The 27,372-nt window shown below is 47.6% G+C and overlaps 1 protein-coding gene across 2 annotated transcripts in view; it reads left to right on the top strand.

The window, feature by feature from the left end:
* Positions 1 to 2,368: 2,368 nt before the first annotated feature.
* ADAMTS18 (ADAM metallopeptidase with thrombospondin type 1 motif 18) overlaps positions 2,369 to 27,372 on the top strand; it is a 157,561-nt gene continuing 132,557 nt past the window's right edge. Inside the window, exons 1-3 of one of the 2 annotated variants that reach the window (XM_051847029.2) lie at positions 2,369 to 2,897; positions 2,997 to 3,084; positions 5,811 to 6,127. In XM_051847029.2, coding sequence (XP_051702989.2) covers positions 2,808 to 2,897; positions 2,997 to 3,084; positions 5,811 to 6,127 — 495 coding nt within the window. In that variant the 5' untranslated portion in view covers positions 2,369 to 2,807. Of the gene's footprint in view, positions 2,898 to 2,996; positions 3,085 to 5,810; positions 6,128 to 27,372 lie in introns of those variants that run through there. The other variant, XM_017342378.3, reaches the window with a different exon arrangement.

Genomic DNA, 27,372 nt, shown 5'->3' with positions numbered 1-27,372 from the left:
TTCTTTAAAATGAAAGCATTCAAAGTTATTCTGGCTTTAAAAAAATAGAGAGGGGGGTGGAGTTGTGGTGCAACAGATTAAGCCACTGCTTATAAATCTGGCATCCTGTTGGAGCAGTGGGTCAAGTCCCAGCTGCTCCACTTCCAATCTAGCTCCTCACTAAAGTGCTCGGGAAAGCAGCAGACAACATGATGGTCCAAGTACTTGGGTTCCTGCCAGCCTCGAGGCAGTTCCAGATGGAGTTTCTGGCTTCTGGCTTTAGCCTGGCCAGGTCTGGTTTTTCCAGCCATTTGGGGAGTGAACCAGTGGAGGGAAGGTCCTCTGTCTCTCCTCTCTCTCTGACACTCTGCCTTTCAAATCAATATGTCTTTGACAAAGCATACAGTGTATTATCACCATCTGCAGTCACACCACATGTCTTCAGCCTCCCGGTTCCTTCTGTGTCCAGTGCTTCACTGAAGTCACATAAAGCACTTGGGTCTCCTACATCAGAATCACCCGCAGGCGACTCACACTTGGGCCTTACACTGGGTGCACTGAATGAGAACTTCGAGTGCCTATCACCCAGGAATCTGCATTTTAATCCAGCATCCCAGGGGAGCTGTTTGCATATTAAAACATGACACAGGATGTATGAAGTCACAGAAACATGGTGTCATGTGCACCTGCATGTAAAGCTCACTTATAAAGGGCTTGGAAAACATATTAATTCTTTTGATGGATTAGATGGATTCCTGTTTTAGGGATTAGAAAACAGAGTCCGCAGGGCCTTACAAATATTGCTCAGGGTAACCCAAGCGCCACACGGATTTTCTCACTGGGAGACGTTGCCTCATTCCCCCAGGCCTATGTTGTGCCCCCTTCTCTGCCTCTCTAACCTGACCTTTACCTCTTCCCCACTGCACTCAATCACAGACTGTGTGTGCTGAGCTGTTGCTTATTCTCAGCTGGGCTTGGAGCTCTTGTTAGCCCTCTGGGTACCCCTCGGTATCCCATCTACTTCCGCTGCCACCTCCTGGTACCAGACTTCGTGCTTTCAAGAGCAGCCTCATGTGTCCCTCTCTGGTCCTTCACGACCACTCCCTGGCCATGTGCACACTGAACCATGGTCTACATCATGTTTTATACTGCAGGCGATACTGCTGCCCACACACATGAATACAAAACAACTTCATGTAAACCTAGTGGTTTCCTGCATGCCTCACCCCAGTCTACAAGGTCCTGTCTACAAGGCCTGGCCACCTGCCGTTTCTGCCTCTCTGTCCTGTAACTCTTCCATCTTGGTGCACACTTGCCCTAACAAGAGCTTCATTTATGTCATGGTTTTTTTAAAAAATATTTATTTATTTGAAAACAGAGAGACAGAATCAGTCTCCGTAGGCTGGTTCATTCCTCAAATGGCCACAGTGACAGGGGCTGGACCCTGAAGAAGCCAGGAACCTGAAACTCTATTAGGGTCTCCCACATGGGTGGCAAGGGTTGGGCCATCTTCCACTGCTTTCCAGGTGTATCAGCAGGGATCTGGGTGGGAAGTGGAGCACCCAGGACACACATTGGTGTTTACATGTGGTGCTGGTCTCCCAGGCATTAGGGTCACCTGCTATTTCACAACATCAGCTCCCATGCTCCCCTCTGCTCTTAGAAAACTGACCCGCGCTCTTGGGCATTATTTAAAATATTTCCTAATAGGTGCTTTACTCGTGTCTGTACACACCCACACGCATGGACATCTTTAACTTAGGAACTTCACTGTTTTCCTTGGTACCACCTTTGGTCATTCTGATTCTGTCACTGTTGCTGGGTTATCTAACACGGGGTCCTTTCCACAGGGCTCAAAGGTTCACTGCGCTCCTACGCGGGGTGAACAATAGAGCAAGCGCGCTATCTGTTGGGTGTCTGGGGAGAGGAGGAAAAAGACCCAGACTGGCGCTAGTTCGGGCCTTGCAGCTGTCCCCCATTTGCTCTTTCTGGCGGGACTACTGGTTGTGAGGCGACCTTGAGCGCATCTGAGCCTCAGTTTCCTTATCAGGGGTTAATCCTTCCCACCTTACAGGGAACAGGCCGAGGCAGACGGCCAAAGACGGGAGGAGATCGCTCCAGGCGTTCAGGGGTGTGTGGAGAACGGCCAACGTCTCCACTCTGGCCGGACAGACTTGACCAGGAGAAGCCCGCACGGGCTGCGAGAGAAGTGGGGCCGCCTACCTGAGCCTCCCCCTTCTCAGCTCATCTCGGGGGAGCTGAAATTACGTTTTCCAAGCCTGACCCGGGGCGCACCCCTCCCTCCCGGCGCCGCCGGCCCCTCCCTCCCCCTCACTCCCACCCGGCCTCCCCGCCCGCTTCGCCCCCTCCCTCGGAGCCGGAGCCCGGAATCCCACGCCCTTGCACCAGCCCGGGGGCTCGGACGAGCCCGGGAGCCGCTGGTCGCCAATCACCGCGCGGTGGAGAGGCGGGCGCTCGGCTCCGGCGCGCTGGGGAGCCAGCTGGCGCTGCTCTCCCCGGAGCCTCAGACGCTCCCACCGACACAGACAGACGCACAGACTGGCGGGCGGGCGGGCAGGCACCGACAGAGTCTCCCAGCCCTTTGCGCTGCAGCCCCGGCCCGCGGAGCCGCGAGCGAGCGCCGGGAGAAGGGAGGGCGCGCGGGCGGCCCGCGGAGCGGAGGCCCCGGGGCGCCCGCCCTGCGTGCGATGTGAACCGCGGCGGCTCCCACCTGGCGCCGCACCTGGGGCGCTGTGCTCCGGGCCGGCGGGGAGAATGCGCGCCGCTCGTGCGCTCCGCCCGCCGCGTCCGCCTGCCCGCACCTGACCATGGAGTGCGCCCTTCTGCTCGCGTGCGCCCTCGCTGCCGCGGGTTCCGGTCCTCCGTGGGGCCCGGCGGGACTGGGGCGCTTGGCCAAGGCAGGTGCCGCTGGGGGCGCGCGGAGAGCGGGTGGCAGGGGGCACCCGGCGGCAGCCCCAGCGCGCCCCTCACGCGCTCTGTCACCTTCTCTCTTGCAGGCGCTCCAGCTGTGCTGCCTCGGCTGTGCGTGGCTCACCGCAGCTTTAGCCAGTGACAGCAGCGGCGGCGGCGGCGGATTAAACGACGGTTCGTATTTGCGCTCCATCTCTAAGGGTCTCTGCAGCCACCTTGTCCTCCCCTAACACCTAAGAGAGACAAGATAGAAAAGCGTCCCCCCAACCCGGCAGATGTGTGCGGGGTTGGAATGGCTTGGTGTTTGGAGGGGTCGGGGGCGGTGTGACCAAGGCTCTGAATTTAGCAGAAGAGTCGATGCCTCAGGCTACCAGTCGCATAAAGGAGAAAAGTCTTTGCCTACTTCACGGCTTGCTGAGAAAAAGTAATCGCACCTGCAGTAAGCAATCCGACAGGAAGTGGGCATTGGCTGCAGGATTAATGATCAGCAGGCCCCTGGCGCATGTCCTTCCTCCCTGGGAAGTCCACCGAAACCAGTGCTTGGTGGGGGAGAGGATGCGAGCCCCCTCCCCGCTCCACCTCTGCTCCCTTCCTGCCTTTGCCTTCTCCTGTCCCCGATTTCCCAGGACTGTTTTGCAGAGAGGAAAGCAGGTAGCACCAGCTCCCCCGGTCCTTTTATCCCGGCCGAGGTTCCCCAGCCAGAAGCTCCCAGTGGCGCTGGCAAGGGAAAGCCTTGTTTCTCCCAGCTGCAGGGAAGCAGCCAACTCCTGACCCAAGGTGTCCAGCAGAACCTTGCTGTCCAGCCCGGAATTCCTCGAGGCCTTGGAATTTCAGCTTTGCAGGGTTTTCCCCTTGTCAGAGCCCTAGGGGTCATTTGGAGGGAGTGGGGGGATGGTGGCCTCCTGGCGGACTGCCAGGGAATGGATCAGAGCGTCCTAGCAATGAGCTCCTGGGAGATTCACACACTTTGTCCAGCCAGAGAGGCCACAGTTTTACAAACCACTCCTGAGAAGTCAGGATCCAGCGGCTGGAGACCCCTTCTGCCCCAGCCATCCCCAGTGAGGACCCCGTCTTTAGCTAGTTTCGGAGCCAGTGGATCGGATCCCTCTTGGCAGGGGGCTCCGGCTGCACCTGTGTCCATGGAAGGCTGAAGGCCCACCAGCCTGCCATTCATCCCTGGGAAACTAATAGCAGGTGTCTGGGGGTGAGGACTTGGCATGCTGATTCCATGGAAGGCAGCCTGGAAAGCCCTCCCCACTTCCCAAGTAAGAGCAGGCAGAATTTGAGGTGATTTGGGACAAGCAGGTAAGAAACAAGTTAGTGCAGAGTCTCTGGGGGTTACATCAAGGATAGTTTGCCTAAGTTAAGTTTTAGTTTGCTGGAGGGAGGAGGTGGGTTTGCTCTAAGAAAAACCTGCGCTTAATCAAGAGCCGTGTACCTGTAAAACAACACACCAGTGATTTTTAAGAAAAGGGAAATAGGACACATTCTGCTTGGATTTTTAAAAGAGAAAACTTTTTTTCCCCCAATTATTTTAACAATATGGGCGCCGATGACGAAGCCGTCTAGTTGAAGGAGAAAACGGGAGAGGTAGGCTTGAAAGCAGCCGAGAGAGCTGCCCAAGCAGTTGGTCGCAGACGGCTCAGATGCAGAAGGAAGCAGGTGAAGACTGTGGTATTGGAATTTTTGTTTTCAAACCATGTGAGCCTACTCGATATGTTGTTGCTTATTAATCCCTGTTAGCTGCCTTGCGGTTGGTCTGTTCCCCCCTTAGCTTTTCCTGGAGGGTGGAGCTGGTGGGCTGGGCTGGGGATGACTGTTGATTGTTTGGGGGAAAATGAAAATTGCTCTTCCTTTTCCTGGAGGATCCAAGTGACCCTGTGCTCCTGTTGAGTTATTCGGAATCTTTCTAAACGCTTCCTAAATCCGTTTCCGATAGTGTGACGCCAGCATGGAAATGCAGAGTTAATGAGCAGAGGGCATCTTGCGAATCGTTTGAAGGGATGACGCTTTTTGGTCTTGGTGTTATATGAACGAAAACTCTGTGTGCTGGCTTTGCCTTTCAAATAGAAAATTGTTCTGGAGCCCCTCTTCTCTGGAACATGCAGCAATTAGCGCTGCTGCAGGGAGCCACGGGGAAGGTATTTCGAAACACGCTTTTCCAGGTCTGCTCTGGTCGGACACTCCCCCCAGCAACATGTCTGAGCAGTTCCAAACCTCAGACTCTCGATGGTTCTGGCAGTTTGGGAGGCATTTGTATACCGAGGGTCTCTTTTATGCCTCCGATTAAATGGGATTGTTCCTGTGAATGCTCTCCATAGAATTCTAAAGGTGTTAAAAGAGTGGGAGTTTTGTTATCAGGCACAAAGGTGTTGGATATAGGAAGCTGGCGTGGTTCTGTTCGTTATCTGTGCGATCATCTGAAATGACTCAAGACTGAGTTAACACTGGAAGTTTTACCTCTGCCAGAGAAATCGGTTCCCAATTCAGTTTCAACATGACATTCTTCCATCTCCTGGATTAAAATAGCCCCATTTATTGACGTTTGTGGCTCAAAATTAATTTGGTCTCCAAATATAAAATCACTTTTTATATATTGATGACTCTGTGGTTAATAGATTAAAAAAAAAAAAAAAGTCTGCCTCTGCAGGCCACACGAGTTGACATTTTCCCCTCTACCATTTTGACAGGGATCAAAAGTGTGCCAGACTTTGAGATACTGAAGCCCACTGCAGGGATCACAGGGGCCTCCCTCCTCCTCTTCGTGAGCTGCTTCAATTGCCTGAGATCCGGGTGCAGGGCAGTAGGAACAAAGATACCGTTGAGCTGTGTCTTGCTCTCTGTCCACCTGTGGGCATGACGGGTGCTGGGCGCTGACGGCTGAACTTTTCCCATTGCAGGTTACGTCTTTGTCACGCCCGTAGAAGTGGACTCAGGCGGCTCGTATATCTCGCACGACATTTTGCACAGCGGCAGGAGAAAGCGATCGGCACAGGGTGCCAGGAGCTCCCTGCACTACCGATTTTCAGCATTTGGACAGGAACTCCACTTGGAACTTGAGCCCTCGGCGATTTTGAGCAGTCACTTTATTGTCCAGGTACTTGGAAGAGATGGTGCTTCGGAGACTCGGGAACCCGCAGTGCAGCCTTGCTTCTATCAGGGATTCATCAGAAATGACAGCTCCTCCTCTGTGGCGGTGTCCACGTGTGCCGGCTTGGTGAGTACAGCCCAGGCCGAGTGCATGTCTCCCCGTGGCGTTTGGTGTAACTCGAACTAACAGATGTCTGCAGTATTACATGTTCCTCGGGCCAGCTCCACACATTGACACTGTCAGCTTTGATACGCCTAATATTCGCAATTGAATTAATCTAATCTCCCAGAGAAAGGAAATAGAATAGAACTTTAATTACCATTTAGAACATTCTTTTGATGTTTAATGGTCTGGGCCTTTTCATTCTCCGTGTTTGAGACGATCCCCAAGGAAATTAACTTGATGAATGCCATTCGCTTTGCAAAGTCTTGGGAGACCAGGCGTTCTATAAATCTAACAAGCTGTGTGTCTACGTGGCTTTGAAATGGGAAAACTGTGTTTCAAGGCAAAAAAAATGTATTCAGCAACCCTGGACGGCCCAGCCTTCAGCTTGACTGAACCCGGGCCTTTGGTTGTCTTTTACCTGGCTGATGGTGTTGCCTGTTCATGTAAGACAGCCTTTGAGAATATGGTGTGCTCCTGTTGGAGTGCTGGCAGGATTATGTGTGGCATCCAGGGAGACAGAACGCTGCAAAGCGCTTGGGACAAAGTGTTGTTTCCTCTTGGTGTAATCCTCAACTGTCAATGTAAATGATACCTGTCTGAGGGCTCAGGCTGATGCACAAGGCAGTAAGTGGCGTTCTGGGTTGATTTCCTTCCGTGTTGCAATCACCAAGCATCCTGGACAGACAGCAGAGCGTATGTGTTGAGACGCATGGTGATCACGCTGTGGCTTGGCCAGCAGGTGGAAAGTGTGAGAAAGTATACTTGAGATTGTTAGAAGGGAGCCGGCGCACTGTGGCGGAGAACAAGCCGGGGTGGCTCAGGTGCCGGTGACCGAGGATTCTTGTATTCTTTGCTAGTTAAAACTTTCAGTGAAAAATTTTTTTAGCATGCCTGAAATGTAGCCAAGAGTTGTCACCCCAGCTTCAGTCACGATATCCATGGGTCGATTGGAAGGGTAAAGCAAAGACTGAACTCTGCCAGCTAAGCTTCACCATTCAAATGATGACTGTGGCTCACTAATGACCTTTGTATTACAACATGACTACACACATACATGTTCTGCACACACACACATGTGTGTGTGTACCCACATGAAAATATGACTCAATTTTTTTGTTTCTTTTTGTTTGTGGTTAGTCTCCTAGTGTTTATTTTATTTAAATAGCATTGCTCCTGTGACTCTTTCTCTTGCTTCTCTTGTTATCCTGAATTCTCCAGGAGTTCACATACCACATCAGCATGGCTTAAACTCCCAAACCACATACCAGTGGTACCAAACAGTCTCCCCGGGTTTGAATTCTCATACCAACACTTCCTCGTAGGGCCTTCGACAAGTTGCACAGCTTCAGCGTGCGTTGGTTTGTTCATCTGTAAGATGGGATTAACAAGAGAAGTTAGTCCACGGGACGGTGGAGGTTAAATGGAAAGTGCTGCAGCGGTTCCTGGCAGGGCGGACAGGCTTCACAGCTGTTCTGTTTCCAGCAAAACTCAGCCTCGTTGTGTGCAGCTCTCCGAGGAGTCCGCCCTCCAGGAGTGGTTGGAAATCTGATCAGCTGTCTCCTCTTGCTGTGTATCAGGTTATGTCTCCGAAGGAAGAGATTCGCTTATGCGCAGGGAGCAAGTGATCACTCAGCACGTGAAAATAGAATAGCTTAAAGCTCTCCAGCATTGTGATGGGTGTGCAAGTGGTAGTTGACAACCGGATTGGCCTGTGTGGCAGCCTGCAGGAAACTGGAATGCTGAGACTCGGCTTGTGTCTACCTTACAGCAAGCCGGTTGCAAGTCCTGAGCTAATTACCCTTAGCTCTCTAGGTCTCAGGTTGCTCTCCTGAGCCATGTAAGATGATTTCTAGGATCTCTGCCCTCTCAAAGACTCTCACTGTGGTTCTCCAGTTGGTTGACCCTCGCAGAGTCTGCCTGCTGAGGCGTAGAGAGAGATGCCAGCATAACTCTGTTCTGTTAGCATGTCCATGCTCCACCAAACGGCCACAAAATGCAAACCCCTACACCCATACTCTCGAGAAAATCAGACAAAACAAGAACAAGGACAGAACCACAACTAGCAAGATGAGACTTTGTATAAATTTTATCCCCTTGTGTTGATGTTTAATGTATATTCAGAAACATAAAATGCACAGTCAGCATCTGTATCCATGGGCCATTCATTCAACACACTGCAGATCAAAATTGTTTTTAAAAATACCTGTGATGAACAAACACTTTTTTAAACATGATTCCCTAAATGGTACAGTATAATATCTATTTACAGAGTCCACATTGTGTTAGGTATTAAGTGATATAGGCATGACTGAATATGTATAGGAGGATATGCATAGATCATAAGTAAGTACTGTGTTTTATATAAGGAACCTGAGCTTCCGTCGATTTTGATATTTGTCAGGGGTCCTGGAAGAAATCACCCTAAGATACTAAGGGGTGACTCTATAGAGAAAATTGCAAAAATCCTGAGTATAGCTTAATGCATTTTCACAACATGCACACCCATGTATCACCAACCAGATCAAGGAGGACACTGTGCATGTTCCAGAAGACTCCCTGCTTCATTCCCGTCCCCATCACTACCCACCAGAGGGAACCACTAAACTATCTTGTAACATAGTTTAATTTTGCCTCTTTTAAATTTTTGCATAATTGAAATCAGAAGGTATTTATTATGCAACTAGAATCTTAAAGTATTTCTCTGTGTGAAGTTTCCACAGTGTTTCTATCAAGTTTGCTTCCAGTTGGAATCAAAGAATCGGTAAACATTCTTGTACTTGCCTTATGGTGAGCTTACAGACATAGTGTGACTTTGTGGGTACTGGAATGTTCAGCTTTAGTAGGTATCCTGGATGGGCTTTTCAAAGTGGTTGTAATAATTTATACTCAGTGCCCGTTTATGAGAATTCCAGGTACTTGACTTCCTCCCCAACACTTGATAGTGTCTGCTAGCCATTCTGATGGGTGGATAGGACGTGGTACCACCCTGTGGGTTTGGTCTGCATTGTTGGGATGGTCAGTGAAACTGAGTACCTTTTCTTAGGCTTGCTGACTCTCTCTACCCTGTATTGTCATATGTCTGTCTCAAATAGTGGATATAATCAAGAAAGAGTATAAATGTTGCAACCTAAATTGTGGTGTAGATTCCTTTCTCTTATTAGTAGGAATTGTGAGCAAAGACACTCGCCGACTTAACATCTTTGTTATTAGAGCTGTGCATCCCTAGTGGTGCATCTATTCTGTTATGGAAAAGTCTCAAGCAGAAATAATGAGTCCTGTGAGGTTCTCTGAGGTGCTATGAGGAGACACTTCACTGGGGACATGGAGAGACGGGGATGGAGAAGTAACTGCATAAGGAGGAAGAGTTGTTTTTTCTGGTTACTCATCAACATTGTTCAGTGTCTTTGACCAAGCAGGGGGTTCCTAAGTTGTCTGAAGTTAATTAGCAGCTATGACAATAGATTCAGAATAGTGGCTGGTTCAGAAGAGAGGAGAGGAACGAGACTGGGAGATAAACTGCTTTACTTCTAGGGTCTACATCGGGGTTCCTCTCAGAGTGGGGCTGCACCACCAGCCTCAGGATGGCTTCAGTTGGGGTAGCGGTCTCCTCGGGTGTATGCAGCGTGCATTGGGAAAGTAGTAAGTCAACTGTAAAGGCCTTGGCAAAGCACAGCAGTAAAGCTAACCATTATCCTGACTGCTAGGGAAACCTCAGGAGAAAGTCAGAGCTAGCAGGGCCACAGCCGTGCACACAGCAGTTCTTGCACATGCATGCAGGCATGTGTGCAGGCACACATGACCCGCCTAGGGTTTTTTCTGGCAGGGGATTTCCCTTAATTCAGAGTTAACTATGCTTGAAATATGTGTCGTGTTTTCTTGAAGTGCACCCCATCCCTCCGCTCAGCCGACAGGCCCCACTTTATCTGTTGCTTGCTTAGAATCATTGGTCAAACAAGAGCGGTAAGCCTTCTGCAGTGAATCCTGCCTATCCTTTTCATTTGAGGGTGACTTTTCAAAATGTGACCTAGACAAGGTCACGAGACCCCACTACACCTGGTAGTGTTACACTCTGTGGAGTGTTTGGGTTTGTACCCTTTGTCCTGGAATCTTGGGATTACAGATTAACTTAATAGAACCACTCTCTCTCATCTGTGTCCTTTCAGCTGCATCCAATCTCCCCCTGACCATGACCCTGAAGAGAAAGTCCTTGTGTCCAGCACGCTCATACTGTTGGAGCCAACTTTCTTAGGAATTTGACCTGTCTTACTTGATTTTGTTATCTGTTTTTTTTTTCTATTTTGTAACCCCCCCCCAACAGATTTTTTAAAGATTTATTTATTTGGAAGATGGAGAGACATAGAAGGAGAGCTAGAAAGAGATCTTCTATCCATTGGTGCATTGCCCACATGTCCCCAAGAGTCAGGGACAGCCAAGACTGAAACTGGGAGCATCTAGGAGCTCCTGAAACCAGGAGCTCCATCCAGGTCACCCACAGGGATGCAATGGTCTCAAGGACTTGGGCCATCAGCTGCTGCCTCACAGGCATGTTAGCAAGACAGTGGATTGGAAATACAGGCAGAACTTGATCACAAGCACTATGATAGGAGACGTGGGCATCCCAAGTGGTAGCTTACCCTGCTGTGCCACAACCCTTGTCTCCTTTATTTTAAAAAATTACTTTATTTGAAAGGCAGAGACAGAGAAACAGATCTTCCTGTGCCAGTTTGCTCCTCAAATGACTTAAATAATCAGGGCTAGACCAGGCTGAAGCCAGGAGCCTGGAACTCCATCTGGGTCTCCCGGTGCAGACGGATGACAGAGACCTCCCAGGGGGAGCATTAGCCAGAAGGTGGAGACCATAAGCAGAGCCAGGATTTGAACTCGGACACTTCAGTATGGGATAGGGGCTTCCCAAGCAACTGCTGCACCAGGTGCCTGCCCTCTCTTAATTTTCTCTTCTGGCAGAACACATCTGTATCTTTCTTCCTGCGTACTCAAAGTTCTAGAAGACTTTTCTGCTCAAGAGCACTCTGCCCTGGTGGCCCTTTCTTGGTAGGACAGTGATTGCACAGTGCAAGCAGCAGCTCCAGCCTCGTGGGAGGTGCTGAGAAGGTGAATTCCTTCACCTGCAGCAGAAGTCAGGGGCTGGACTCAGAAATGCATATTTTTATTGTATTGTATTTTATTTATTTATTTTTGCCAGGCAGAGTTAGACAGAGAGAGAGAGAGTTATAGACAGTGAGAAAGAGACAGAGAGAAAGGTCTTCCCTCCATTGGTTCAATCCCCTAATGGCTGCCACGGACGGTGCTGCGCTGATCTGAAGCCAGGAGCCAGGTGCTTCCTCCTGGTCTCCATGCGAGTGCAGGGACTCAAGCACTTGGGCCATCCTCCACTGCCCTCCCGGGCCAAAGCAGAGAGCTGGACTGGAAGAGGAGCAACTGGGATAGAATCTGGTGCCCCAACTGGGACCAGAACCCAGGGTGCAGGCACCGCAGGTGGAGGATTAACCAAGTGAGCCACAACGCTGGCCAGAAATGTGTATTTTTAATTCTCTAGGTGATGGTGATACCTACTGATACTTGAGAGTCATATAATGGAGATGCTCAGGTTTTTGGAATTTACTGGAAGGATACATCGAATTTTTCTTTTTTTCAAGAACTATTTAGCAGCCTCTGTGTGTCGGGCACTGTGTATAGCATGGCAGACAATGATGTAAATGAGATGGGTGCTGGAACCAGGTCACAGAGCGTCCAGCCTGGAGAAGATGGAGCGGTAGTTGTAGACCTGCAGATGGCTGCTCTATTGTGAACCAAGCTGTGACTCAGGAGAACTCTGGAACAAGGAGTTCACAGGCCTGGTTTGAGAAATGGGGGTGCTGATGAAATTGTGCCAAACATGACCCTCTGAGAGCCTTCAAAGGCTCATCCATTAGTGAGGGGGCTTCAAAAAGTTCATAGAAAATGTGCGTTATGAAAACACGATGCATGGATTGCAACTTTGCTTGCACTAAAAATAAACTTGAAATATTCTACTGTTTCTATTTCCTGGAGAAGCGGGGTTAGTGGGGTGGCAAGAGAGAGCATTTTCTATCCAGGGATCATTCCCCAAATACCTGCAATGAAGCCAGCAGCTGAACTCAGTCCAGGTTTCCCAGGTGATGGAAACCCAACTATCGGAACCATCACGCCCGCTTCCTGGTGTCTGCCATTAAGGAAGACTGGAGTGAGAGCAGGACTCCTGCTGTGGCACTCTAGTGTAGTATGTGGGCATCCCAAGCAGCATCTTAACTGCTCTGCCAGATGCCCAACCCATTCTCCCTGTTGTTAAACCACAGATTTCTTAACGTCTTGTACCAGGGCTCTGCGGTTCACCATAAAAGAGCAAATCCTAGGTCTAAGATGATTTGGCCATTGTTAGTACCCAGCATGACTGACAGCCGTGTGCCCCAGTTCAGAACACACCTCTTGCTCATCAGACCCTAACCCGGACTGCATTCTTTGAGTGAAGATCAAGTGGAAAGGCACACAAAAGGTGTCACTTACTTTGCAGTTCTGCCTGGCTCTGTACACATGGGCACGTAAGCTCAGTAGGGCAGAGCTGCAGAGAGTGGTAAACTTTTGGTGTCCTGTGAGATGTTCTGCCCCATGTCCACCAGCTCATTGCTGTGTCAGAGACCGTAGGTGGAACGTGTTCCAGCATCGAGGCTACCCTGAGGATCTCCTCCAGCCCACATTCCTGATGCACCATCCAATTTTGTCACTTGGTTTTCCTGCGTTTCCTTTTTCTTTGTCCCCAACAATTAAGCCGCAAGTGGCATTTCTCCGTCATGGTTGGCTGCCCTAATGTCCCCATTGTATCTTTCTTTGGTGGTGGACTTTTTAGACTCCAACTGCAGGGACCCATTCTCCAGAGAGCCTGGGTCCCCGAAAGGAGCTTTGGAAGCAATTGTTTTTCAATAGGCGGCATGGATGCTTTGATCTCCCCTTTTCAAAAGTATTTTATGACTCAGAAAACTCAGTCATTGAGTTGTCTGTTGCTGGCCACTGCCTGCCAAGTAGTCTTTAGAAAGCTGATTTCCATTCATAAAAGGGCTGAAGTTAAATGACCTTAGTCCCAGGCAGGCAGAAAGAGACTAGCTGTGTTGCTCTGGAAGGTCGTGTTAGCCAGCGGGGTTTGTGGAATTACATACACCCCCTTGGAACTTTCCGGTCACTTGAGAGGATCATGTGAAATTAAGGATTAGGTTGGGTCATATTTACATGTTTTTGATACAAGCTGACCCAAATCAGAGCTGTTTTCTTAGGCTGTTGCCCAATTCATCAAGAGTAAAAAGACTTTTTTCCCCCCCTTTTGGCTCCTTTCCTCTAGTTGTCTTCAGACATAATTTAGGAAATTACTCACTTAGAGCAACACTTTGAGCAAAACACCAGGCCAAGCTCTTTGTTTAAAAAAAAAAAAAAAAAGCCAAGGTTCTTGGCAACGAGCTGGACCCCTTGGTGACTAAGGGCAGGTTGAGGTGCCTCACAAGGGAGTCAGAAAGGCCCGCCTTCTCCCCATGCTGCCTGCCTGTGGGAGCATTGCTGTCCCCAGCGCCCCGTGCTGGGAGGATTGGGCTTCCTGTCTCTGTGCCTCAGGTTTCTCAGCTGTCGAGGGAGAAATGGTCAAGTTCTCTCGGAGGATTCGGAAGGCTTACATCCATTTGTAGCTGGACTCCCAGTTGGAGCTCATGTGTGATTGTTCTTGACTTAGAACTAGGAGAGGCTCTGGGAAGGAAATGGCCACTGAATTGAGGACACCCCCCACCCCCACCTTGGAGTATCTGAGCCCCTGGAACCAGGAGGAAAACACCTGGGTCTTGGCCGTCATCCAGGTGGCAATGTTGGTGGGTTTTGGGGGGGATAACATCTGCTTTGTCAATTATGAAGAACTAAAATGAGAGACTCAAAGAGGAGAATCAGCAAGTAGATGATGATTTGGGTCAAAGATAATGAGAGTGACTTCTGCACGGGGTTTGTGGATGCTCACTTGAAAGAAGAATTCTCAATGTGCAGGCTGAACAGAGTTCACACTGTGAACTACTGCTAGTCGTGATTTTGCATTAGTTGCCATTATGATATAACTTCTTCCATACAGGACTTCGCAGAATTAGCTGAGGCCAATCCTTACCACCCAGACAGGAGTGAGTTTTAGTCCAGACCAGATAAAAATAATTGCTAATATTTACCAAGCATATAAAGCGGTTGAAGTCGGAGACACAGGAACTAGGCCGTTTACCCAGCTATCTGAGGAACAAGGCTCTGTTTCGGATACCCATGTCCCACATCAGAGTTCTGGGTTCTGTCCTCTCTGACTCCTGACTCCAGCTTCCTGCTGGTGTGTGCTCTAGGAGGCAACAGGTGGTGGCTCAAGAACTTACGTTCCTGTTCTCTACATGGGAAATGCCCGTTGAGTTCTTACCTCCAACCTTGGTCCCAGATGGGCCATTGTGGGCATTTGGGGAGTGATCCAGTGGATAGGCCAGTGTATGTGTGTGTGCGTGTGCGTATGCGTGCTCTCTCTCTCTCTCTACCTCTCAAATAACTTGAAAACCTGGAAATCCAGAGCTATGTGTTTATAATACTTAACTACCAGGTGGTATAGTGATATTTAAGGTGTAAAGTAGCTTGTGTTTTCCCTACCAAGCACTTCAAAAAGACCTGGGCACTTAGGAACACAAGTACCTTTGTTCAGGCCCTACCACGGAAACTCCAGCATGCGTCCCAGTAGGGTCTGGGTGCTGATGTTTAATGAGGGAGACTCACAGAAGTGGGCTCGCTGTCTTGAAGGTGTGTGAGAAGAACCTTCTCGGTGGAAAGTCAGGACCACTGGAGAGTAGCTTTCAGCCATGTGAGAAGCATCTGTGATGGTTCACACACACACACACGTTACCCAGGATGGGTGCTCTCACTGTCACTGTTTGCTTGATTGTACTAAACAAGCCGAGTGACTGAGAACATACCCCTTGCATCCAGGCTCTCCACGAGCCTAAGACAGTGGCTTAGAAGAGTTCCCTTCTGCAGAGCCTATGCTTTGGTCAAATCGCATGGTTTCCCACCATCAGCAGTAAACAGTTGAAGAGAAAATGGTACTGATTAATTCCTGAAGGCCAAATATAAACAGGCCTAATGATAGCACTGCACATTAAAACTTCCAGGACCAAAAATATTTGCCTGGACTTCATACACATCGCTGTCCACAAACCCAGGAGTTCCTCTTCAGTAACATCAAGTTATTTTTCCCTGGAAGCCCGTTCCCACGGTTTTTCTATCCAATTACAGGGCAGAACACACTAAATACCATAATACAAGTCTGGTCAGAGTGTTCTGTCTGGACGGCATGTGCACCTCTCCTGAAGGGAGACCTTTGATGTATCTCAGGATTTTACTTTCAGCTGAATTCCTTTGATTACTTATTCATTACACTGAGCTTTGCAATATTTCTTCTGCCCTTATTATAACTGCAAGTCAAGGGGGCCTGCTTGCTGACATAAATTATAAATTACAGAGCACACATTACTCGTTGGCTAGGAGTCAGCTCTGGGCTCCCCCTTACTGGAAAGACAGTCCTTAGGAGGGACTGACATAAGCTGGTGAAGGAGATTATCTCTGCTGGTTTACCAAGCGCTGGAGCTTCAGAACACGGTGTGGTGCGTTTGTGTGGCTGTGGGTTCACCCTGGGATTCGGCAATTCCCCATCTCACTGTCCCATTTCACTTTGCCACTTCCAGCAGTCAAATGTAGAATTACCTAAAGTTAATCACTCTGTGGGTAGTTCGTGAAGGCAGGGTTTTTTTTTTCTTTTTCTTTTTTTAGTGACCGAGTCTAGGTTGGTTTTACCCAGATCGGAGAAGTGATGGGAATGGTATTGAAATGCACCGTCACCCTCTCAATAAGCTAATGTCTAGTTCTACAGGTTAGCGTTCCATAGTCAGCGTTTCCCAGTGAAATGCCTGGATGTAGGATGAATTCCATCCCTACAAAATATTTCCCTTTGTGTGTGAAATAAATGCCAGCCTCTGTCTCAAATTACATATTTAATTCTGTTATTGGTGACTTAAAAATAAATGTGGAACAATGATTCATAGTGCAGGAAGCTTTAAAAAAAAGAAAAATTGCAGACGCTCATGCGCTGATCCCACCCAAATCGAGGAACACAGTGTCTGAGGACGGGGCTGGTGTGCGTGTGTCTTTGAAGACTCTCGGGCTGGTGCTCGTGGACAGTGAAGGCAGAGGATGCATGGGCCAGGTGAACATCAGGCGTGGGAGAGATGTGCTTACGTCAGAAGTGCCGTGTGCATTAGGCACAGCTGTCTGGGATTTCAGTAGACCAGTCTCATTCGCTAGTGATGAGGTCTTGCAGAAATTATTCTTTGGGAAAACCTTTTATTTTGAAATAATTTAGGCTCACCAGAAGATAGAAAAAAATGATCCTGAGAGTTCCCATGTATCCTTTCCCCAGTTTTGAGAAATTATCGAATTATCTAAGAATAGCTTCCTTGTCTGTAGAGATTTAAAAAAAAAAAAAAACTTCAAAGGGCTGCAGTGAGAATTAAATGAGATAATGTATAAAAAATGTAGGAGGCGGAATTCCAAATTGCCCTCCAAGATTCCTGAATTCTGGTGTGTGCATACCACCCTCAGTTACTGTGTCAGCAGCTGGTCTACCACTGCTGGGCGGGGTTGTTGCTGAGGCAGGTAGGACTCAGTCAGTTGGCTTTGAGATAGAGAGGTTTTCCAGGTACACCTGGCTTGAGCACACGAGGCCTTTACACTGCTGTGTGTCTGGAGGTCGGAGACCGGAGAAGTTAGAGGATCAGAGCTAGGGGGGTTCGCCATGGGACAGATGCTCCCAGAGCACTCTGGGCACAGGAGGGGCCGTGCTACCAGGAATGGGCAGGCTTGCCCTGAGTAGCCTTTAACTGACAGCAAGGAAACAGGGCCTCTGTCCCTCAACGGGAAGCAGCTGAATTCTGACAGCAGCCTCATTGAGCCTGGAGGTGGATTCTTTCCCAGAGCTCCCAGGAAGGGATGCAGCCTGGCTGACGTCCTGATCTTGGCCTTAGGAAACCCTGACGGAGAATGCACACACAGCTGTGCGTTAGTAGTCGGGTATTTTTAAGCTGCTAAATGTGCACTCATCTGTTAAGCAGCAGGAGAAAACAAATGCAGAAAATGCCTGTAGGGCTCACCCTGCAGCTGCTAGTCAAGGCTGTGTTGGCCTTTTCCTGTTTCAGGTTGGTGGTAAGCTCAAACCATCAGGTTGGCTGCTCTTGGTACCTGAGACAGGTGAGGCAGTGTGTCCAAGGAAAAAAAGCAAGTGTCCGCCGGCTGCTTAGGGAACAGTCCTGTTTAGTGTGGAGGTTCTGAGTGCATATTACTGATATGTTGGGCTGGGTACTTCTTTCCTGCTGGGGCTGCTTGTGGGCTGTTGAGCAGCTTAGCTGGTTTCTACCCGTTAGATGCCAGTGGAGCCCTCATTTGTAGCAACCAAAAATGCCTTCTGGAGGGCCCTGTGGTCCCCACTTGAGAGCCATTGACCTTACAGTCACAAAATGGCTTTTAAGTAAGAGGCATTTCTGTATGTTTTTCCCCCTAGACTGTATATCCTATTGATTTCAGTGTCATTAAGAATAATGGTTGCTGCCACCAGAGACTCTGAGAGCATCCCATCTGGGCAGTGGTTCCTGTCATAGCTGCTCCACTTCTGATCCAAGTCCCTGCTAATGGTCTGGGAAAGGCAGTAGAAGATGGCCCAGGTGCTCGGACCCCGCACCCTCGTGGGAGAAATGGACGAAGCTCCTGACCTCTGGCTTCAGCCTGGCTTAGCCCTGGCCATTGCAGCCATCTGGGGAGTAAACCAGGGGCCTGAAGATTCTCCCTCTCTCTTTATCTTCATCCCTTTCTCTCTGGTACTCAGCTTTCAAATAAATAAAAAACCTTTAAGGAAAGAATAATGATTGCAGATTTTACACCCAACTTTGAGAAACTTGGCTTCTGAGACTGTGAATGGTGTATGGGAACTGGGAGTAGATTGAATGGCAGCTGAAAAATCATCTGGGAATGTTTTAAAAGATGTGTATTTGCTTTTGAATCTCACAGCATGCCAATCAAGACTACTGAAAATAATTGGATCTGTAAAAAAAATATATTTATAATAAAGCTTACTCTTAAATTCTTGAGAGGAAAGGGGCTTAACCATATGGACATATATTAGAAATGTGGATTCTATTCTGGATTGTCAGTTGACCTCAGATCAAAGTGAGATGCCTTTTAGATTCTCCTGACCTATACAAATGGGGGCTATGGGCACCTCCGGGAATGAAATCAGAAGTTTTTCTTGATTTATCCATGCAGGCTCCTGTCTGAGAACCTTGTAAAGGAATACTTAGTTTTTTATTGCATGTGGTTGGATCATTTTCATACTTATTTTAAAATGGCCACTCTGCTTGAAGAGGCCAGAAGCTCTGTTTTAATTGGAATGCTAGACATGGACCCTAGTTTTGTCTTCTCTGTGGATTCAACAACTGACACTTCTCTGGTATCCCTTCCTTGAATGAGCCCATCAGCAAATGGGGATTAGTTCACTGGTGTTAATATTATTAGCTTTCTATAAGTTATTTAATCTCCTTATAAATACACCAAGTGCTCTGCAAGTCCTCTTTGTTTTCCTCTATGCAGTCCACCCAGTCACCCACCCTTCTAACCCAAAGCATGGATTTCCAACCTCATATGTGCCCTTCGTAGTATAGTGTACTGTGGAATAACAAAAACTACAGCTCCTAAACTCTAGGACAGTCCAGGGTCAGGGTGGGCATTAATGATGTCATGAATGTGGATTCATGAGGACAGGGAAACGGAAGTTATATTATGGTTGTTTCAAGTACCATTGAGCACATGCAAGGAAGTGATTGAACTAAACTTTAATATGGTGGGTAAGCAATATGAGTGATGGCATTTGCTCTCAAGAATACACACACACACACACACACACACATCAGATGACCCTACATAAGTGCATGTGGGTTTCATTGCTCACAAGCCAGTTCAAAATAGGCCCAATTCTGGCCACTCTTTGTCACCTCCACTGCCGTACTGGGGTCTGCATTACTCTCTTGCCTGGATGCCTGTGACAGCTTTAGCTGATGAGTCTCCTGTGTGTTCCTCTCACAGCAGCTGGATCACTGAACTTTCTTCCTCTCTGGCAGCTAGTGGCTTTCCACGGGTCAGGGTCTGTCGTCCAGATTCCGTGCCAGGGCTTAGAAGACCCTGTGTCATCCGCCCCTTCAACCTGACTTCACATCTCTAACCTCACTGTACACTGGACCCCACCCCTGTGGCATCACTGCCTTCCAGTGCCCCCCCGACACCCCTGCTTCAGTGGTTTGCATTTCGAATGCTCTCCTCCTGGGTGTCCATCTTTACTTGGTTTACTTCTGTGAGCAAAGGCCATCCTTGCAGAAAATTCTGCCTCACCCCTCTGTCACTTCTCATCCTGTTTTATTTTTCTTCATGCTACTCATCACTCATCGCCTGACTGACTTATTCATTGTCCCGTGCATGTAGTCCTCCCCTCTGCTGTACCTGTTGTCTGAGATCTGGGGCTTTTTATCTCTGCTGTTCATTACTGTAGTTCAAGTGGCTAGAATACTTCCTGGAAAATGAAGGATACTCAGTTCACATGGGCTGTATGAATGTATTTAATCATTATCCTAGAAATTTAGAAATAGGTTGATCCTATGTGTGGAAGACACCATGAATTGAATATTTCTCATTCAGGAAAAAGCATTAGTTGAATGTCTTCGATGTACAAGCTAGATTTGGGGATTCAGAAATGGGAGTAGCTACTTAGAACTTTTTATTTATTTATTTAAAAGATGATGTTACAGAGAAAGATGGAGAGACAGAGGAGATCGATCATCCATCTGCTGGTTCGCTCCCCACAGGGCCACAGTGGCCACAGCTGGGCCGATCTGAAGCCAGGAGCTTCTTCCAGGGTGTAGCAGCTCAAGGTCTTTGGCCATCTGCTGCTGCTTTCCCAGGCACATTAGCAGGGAGCTGGATCAGAAGTGGAGCAGCTGGGAATTGAACCAGCACCCGTATGGGATGCTGGTACCCCAAGAGGTGGCTTTACCTGCTACACCACAGTGCTGGCCCCTAATTATACTTGATCTTAGCCAAAAGACCAAGAAGTGATTGGTCGCTACTTATAACTTCTTATAACCTGCCCAAAATCCATCTTCCTATTCTGTTGATGAAACATTACAGCTTGCTTTGGGGGCCTACCGTCCCCTGCCTCTGGGACTGGTAGGGAGGGAGAAGGGTGGAGGTGACACGTTGTGTGCATAGAGAACACCTGATAGCCTCGTCCAGTGAGGGGTTGAGGGATAAACGTAACAGGAACAGAGCCACTAACATGAAATTCTGGTACTTGAAGGGGTAGCAAAGAGGCTAAGAGGTGAGCCCAGGGCTGCAAGTGCTCATTGTGCCAGCTGAGAATAGGGTCGTCACAGCCCTGATGTCTAGCTATGCCTGAATTCCAAGTACACTGGGATTTCTACACAAAGGAATCATAAACCCTTTTCTTTTGTTAATCTACTTTTAGTTTAGTGGCGGTCACTTTGAGATAAAAATGCAAACTATAATAGAAATGATTTATAGACACACTACAGAGAGCTCATGGTCTCGTAGGGGAAACAAGAAAGCATAAGACAACTAGGACATCGAACACAGAGTGGCTGACAGGTAAATGCAGTGAGTGATTTGCCTGCATGCTCCATAATTCATATGGGTGCAGTGCCCATATCACAGAGTATTAAGCATCTAGCGTTGTCAGTATTTGTTTGTAATAGCGCATCTTGGATACATTACCTGTCTTGTTGATTCACTACTTTGTATGTCGACTGTCCCGTGAGCACACAGCTCTCTGTGGCTGCTAACAGTGACTGCAGATGGCGTTAAAGCAGTAAGTGCACGTGAGCGCCCTTCGTGCCTGGAGGAAACAGCGGCTTTGTGGTTGGCTTGAAGGATGACTTCACACCTGGCAACCACTTTTTTTTTTTTTTTTTGACAGGGTGGACAGTGAGAGAGACAGAGAGAAAGGTCTTCCTTTGCCGTTGGTTCACCCTCCAATGGCTGCCATGGCTGGCACGCTACAGCCGGTGCACCACACTGATCTGAAGCCTGGAGCCAGGTGCTTCTCCTGGTTTCCCATGGGGTGCAGGGCCCAAGCACCTGGGCCATCCTCCACTGCACTCCCTGGCCACAGCAGAGGGCTGGCCTGGAAGAGGGGCAACCAGGACAGAATCCGGCACCCCGACCAGGACTAGAACCCCGGGGTGCTGGTGCTGTAGGCGGAGGATTAGCCTATTGAGCCACAGCGCCGGCCCAGGCAACCACCTCTAATTGATGTCTTTGGACGGTGGCGTGTGGGGCCACGTTGTAAACCAAGAAGGCTTATCGATGGATTGCATTACTCAACATGCATATGCAGTTCATTTGTATCTTTGAAAATTTTTATTTTAATGCATCTAATTTTAGTGAGCACTAGATTTGTATTTCCAAATAATGATAGCATAACCCGTTTTGTTCCCTATGGAAACTCTTTTTTCTCTCTTTTTTTTTTTTGTTTTGTTTTGTGCCTGGAGCCCCACTTCCTCTTTGATCTAGTGCAGTGCTGTCCAGTAGAAACAAAACACAGGCCAACATATATAATTTTAAGTTTTCTGGAAGCCACATTAAAAAAAAAGGAAAAAGAAATGAGTAAAATGTGTTATATTTTATTTAATCTACTGTATGAGAAATATTTCACAATATAATCGATGCAGTGATAGAGATACTTTGCTTTATTTTTCACATGAGTCATCAGAATCCAGTGTGCATTTTATAGTTGCCGAACATTCAGTGCAGACCAGCTACATCAGGAACCTGGTAAGTGGCGACCAGCCAGGACGGAACAGATGGACTATTTCCAGTCCAGAAGCTCCATACCGTCTGCAGTGAAAGCGGAAGGCAAGAGGGGGCCCCTTTTTATTGCCTGGTATACTAGCACTGTCTTCCAAACAGCAATGTTAGAGGATACTCAGTTTTCAGTCACGTGCTGTTTTGTGTCGAAAGGGTGATATTTTGGTTTGGATGCACTTGGTCATTATACAATTACATAGAAAATTATACAGTTCTAATGGTGAAAACCAGATTTAAAATAAGGATACTGAATTAAATAGTTCCCTTGATAATAAGGGAAAGATATTTTGTTTCAAAAAATTTCAGAATTTACATGCTGAATTTCTTATAAATTTCTTCTGAATTTGGTTGAAGTTTATTAGTTAAATTAACTTGAGCTTTTTTTTTTTTTTTTTTTTGCTGTAAATGGAAACTTCCTTATTAAATGGCAGCTTTATGGTTGGTCTTCATAACTTCCCTGGTTATATGCATAACGTATTTAGGGGGCTGGCGTTGTGGTGCAGCAGGTTAAAGCCCTGGCCTGAAGCACCAGCATCCCACATGGGCACCGGTTCTAGTCCCAGCTTCTCCTCTTCCGCTCCAGCTCTCTGCTATGGCCTGGGAGAGCAGTGGAAGATGGCCCAAGTCCTTGGGCCCCTGCACCCACATGGGGAACCCGGAAGAAGCTCCTGGCTCCTGACTTCAGATCAGCGCAGCTCCTGCCATTGCAGCCAACTGGGGAGTGAACCAGTGGATGGAAGACCTCTCTCTCTGTCTCTACCTCTCTGTGTGACTCTGTCTTTTAAACAAATAAAATAAATTTTAAAAAAGTTAGGAAGCAAAGCAGAATACCCGCATCATTTTAAAAGGATCTACAGTCAAGAAAATAGAAGCTAATGTCACACTGTGGTAAATTTCCTCCCCTAGGAGAAGAATCCAGTGACAGAAGCACTCCATGGCAGTGTACATTCGCGGACACATCATATCTGACTTGGGATTTATTTAATGTCTCCGAAAACTTAGTGATCTTGATCTGTTCCTGCTCAGAGATCATTTGGCAAAGTTGTGTTACTGCCAGCAGTGGCAGCTGAGGCAGGCAGGTTCCCTGGAAGGGCAGGAAAAGTCAGCCTGTTAGAATCATTTCTCCATGCTCTGCAGAAAGTGCGGCTTTGCCCATACCTGCAGAGTTAGAGTCTGACCCTGGTTCTGATGTTGTGTTCCTTTGTGGAGTCCCGGCTTCCTTAGATGAGCAAAGCAAGAAGAGAGTTTGCTCAGAATGCTTCATAGTGAAAGCAGGTGGGCTTCACAGGAAGCGGGGGGCTGGGGGGCTGGGGGGGCTCTGGCAGGTGTCTCTTCCTCCTCTTTTTATTCTTGCTGGTGGGCGGAGCACAAGAGGGCCAGGGATTTGCAGAGAACAGTAGGTTCAAAGACTGATGGAAAATGAGTATTATGTAAAAATATCTGTGGATTTCCAAAAATTTTTGCACCAGAATAAACTATAATTTTGTTTCTCAGTGAACTGTGTGAAGCACCCTCATGCAGATGAATGTGGGTACCTGTGTTCTGGCTTTCAACAGATTCACGTTGGGGAAGGCCACCTTCTTTATTCAGTTTACTGATTCATATATTAATTTCATCTAGAAGCAGCTCACAGGCACACCCAAAATGATATTTAAATATGCGGGCATCCTGTGTCCCTCCTCCCCAGAGTGGCGTATGATATTACTATCTTTGTTTTTTTCACCTTCTTTGCTAAGGCTGACTTTGAATCTGTTTTTTGGATACTCCACTTGTCCCTTTTACTTGGTAATGTGATTATTGCAATGTCTGCTCCCGTACTAGGTGGCTGATGTTATGAGGGCATGAAAGTCACAACGATATATTAATGTCATCAGATATGACTTAAAATATAGAAATAATTCCAGTCAACTCATCTGCACGTGAATAGAGATTGACTGTCATCCAGCAGGTCCGATACTGTCTCAGGATTCAGTGTAGCCTAGTAGCACTGGACAGGGGCATTGGTGTGAGAATCCAGTGTGGGTTCTTTGTTAGTGGGTGATCAGGAGAGTTCTCAGTGGTGAGTTCCCCTTGGGAGAAGGACCTGAGGACAGACACAAGGGCACAAGGGAAGCAATGGTGGGGCCATGCTGGGGGAGAGCACCCCGGGAGAGACCCTGTAGCGGGAAATGACTGGTGCCTTCCCGAAGCCCCAGTTGCTCCCATATGTGTCTATCATCACAGAAAGTCACTGCTGTCATGCTCCCTCCTATTGTTCGTCACCTGAAACAGGCAGGAAATACTGGTGCTTCATGGGACTTCGTAGGAAAATGGGGGTTTCAGCTGCAATAAATGAGTCAGATTGAAATGATGTGCTGGCCATCCAAAATTGCTGGACAACAAATGGATTATGTGCAAAGTCCACGATATGATATTTCTGGCTATGCTTTGAGGTTGGATAACAAAAAGGAAGGTTCGGGAAATACTGCTTGCACTGGATGTGTTCTGTTGCCTTGTTGACTGGCAGGAAGAAGGTGTTCTCAGCTACCTGTACTCTGCGGTTTGCTTCCGCCCAACTTTGAAGAGGAAGCTCCAGCGTTATTTGTTGCTCTTCCTCCTCTCTGATGCTCAGTTGTCTTTAACGTTTTACTTGAGAGACAGGCTCATGCATGTGTGCACACACACATACACACACACACACACACATACTCCACACTCCACACACAGTGTCCATCTGCTGCTTCACTCTGCAATGACCAGGGCTGGGCTGGGACAGAACTGGGAGCTCAGAACCCAGTACGAGTCTCCCACGTTGGGGGCAGGAACCCAAGGACTTCAGCCTTCCCCTTCCCCACTGTCTCTCATGCTGTGCAATGGCAGGAAGCGGCAGTCAGGAGCCAGAGCCGGTGGGTGATCAAACTTAGACACTGTGATGTGGGATGCAGGCTCCTTAACCATTAGGCTAAATGCACGCTCAGCTTGATTGTTGATGAGACATGACTTTGTCAACTGGGGGCAAGGTTGTTGTCTCTCTGCCAGGCTGCTGTGGGAGTCGAGAGACCTGGGTTTAACCCAAGACTGAGCGAATGCGATGTCCTGGTGCAGAACACTTCCTTCTTTGGCCTCAGTGTCCTCATCTGGGAAGGGAAAGATGGAAGGAGAGAAGCACTTCTCCAGCTGTCATCGTTGCTATACCTGTATGGGCATCGTTGGCGTGCTTGGTAACTATTCAGATTCCTGGGTCCCATTCCAGCCCTATTGAATCACCATCTTTGTATTAGGGAACCCTGGCATCTGCACTCTGAATAGGTAACCTAGATGACATTCATGCCCAGAAAATTTTGATAGCAAAATTTAAAAAGAGGTATCATGGGTCACACGTTATTAAAAATGCTGCTTCATCAAAGAAAATTTATCTTTCAAATTTTGACTTGCAATCAATTCGTACATCACTAATCAATTCATTTGGTTATGACTAACATTCTTAAGTAAATATTAGAGAGGGGCATAAAATAGAGTAGGCAGTATCTAATTATACAATATCTAAAAGGAGTAGTTCCTGAGATATTGCAGTATGGATGTGCCTGTGTTCAGTGAGCCATGTTATGAAATGTGTGTATATTTTTTTTTTACCATGGATTTTAAAGGTCTGAGAGAGACTGTTAGAAAGCTTGCATATCTAAAGGATATATATATAGTGCTGTCTGCGCAGTCATCCTTCAAGAAAGCGGTATTGTCTGAGCCTCTTAGATCCAACCCAGACAAATGCTGAGAAGTCTTCCGGGGTAACGTTAGCAGGAGGTATGGAGTCATTGAATAAATAAGTCTTTTCTAACACTGCTAGGTCTCAAGGATTATGTACATCTCTATACATTGCTGCCTTGTTTTTTTGTCTTTACCCCCAAAAGCCCCGGCCAGCTTTCCATTAAGTATTTGAACAGAAGTGGGGCATTTTTTTCCCTCTCTTGTTAGCGAATGCTTTGCCTTTGATAGCCTAGCTTTTAGCTGAGCTGGGATTCAAGACAAGGCTTGTTTGATGAAGCAGTCCTGTCAGAGTGCTTCACCATAAATGCCATAAACCTGTTGATTTAAGGGTTTCAGTGTACACTGTAGGTCATCAAGCTCCAAACAGAGCACATGGTTTTTGATCTGAGGATTGAGTTCTGCATTGTAAATCTGTCAGCCTTGGCTGTTGAGTCAGCTACTGAGAGCAGAATGTCTGTGATACTATTTATCCTGTCATATCAGCTTAGGAGAACAGTTTTTTTGTTACTCTCTGTGGAATAAGCCAGTCCCCCGCTAAATGCTACTTTTGACTCTAATGCAGTTTCTTATCTCTGCTTTCTCCAGTGACTGTCTGAGTAGGACAAAGGCTTCGGGCAGTGCAGCTGTAATCGAAAAGTTTTTGCCCAAAACATGTCCACTCAGTTTAAGAGATGCTTCTGAAATCTTGCATAGTGGCTACCGTTCTTCAAAGAATGTTTCAGTTTCTTCTTTAAAAATAACAACCGACATAGTAATTAATACACATAGAAAGAGACACAGCTCAGCTAAGTTTTCAAAGTTACCACACTCTTGTAACCACCGATCAGGTCACTGTACAAAGTGTCATGAGCACCCCAGAGGCCCATCTGTGGCCTTCTCCCCAAATGCTAATTATGTCATTCCGCAAGCATGATCACCCCACAACTTCTGTCACTGACGATCAGTCTTGCCTGGTTTTGCACTTTGCGTAGTCAACGGAGCGCCCTTACTTGACTAGGTTCTTTATTCAACAGTGTGTTCACAAGGGCTGTTGCATGTGGCTGTAGTTCATCCTCATTTCTCGAAATTATCCCGACGTAAACAGGCACAAATACATGCATCTAGTCTGTTGTTGACAGACATCCTGGGTTGTTTCTAGTTGGAGATTTCCAGTACTGATATGAATATTCTTTATGTAAGTCCTCAGATTCAGGGGTGCATATGTTTCTTTAGAAATAAAATTTCTGCATCATAAAGCATGCAAATTCAGCTGCAGTAGAAAGTGGCAATTTTCCAAAGTGGTTCTACCAGCTGACATTCCCACAAACCTTACATGGGTTTCATTTGCTCTCAGTTCTTGCCAAAAAATGTATCTTGGTCTTTTTCACTTCACCTAATGTGGAATGTGTTTAGTAGATTATGATTTTGAGTTTCCCTGATGGCTAAAGAAACTAAGGAAGTTTGTTTACTACAAATTTGGATAT

Source organism: Oryctolagus cuniculus, chromosome 18 (assembly GCF_964237555.1).
Source record: "Oryctolagus cuniculus chromosome 18, mOryCun1.1, whole genome shotgun sequence".
In the NCBI taxonomy this organism is placed as follows: domain Eukaryota; kingdom Metazoa; phylum Chordata; class Mammalia; order Lagomorpha; family Leporidae; genus Oryctolagus; species Oryctolagus cuniculus.
Note: the sequence above shows the minus strand (reverse complement) of the source record. Positions and strands in the feature narration are given on the sequence as shown.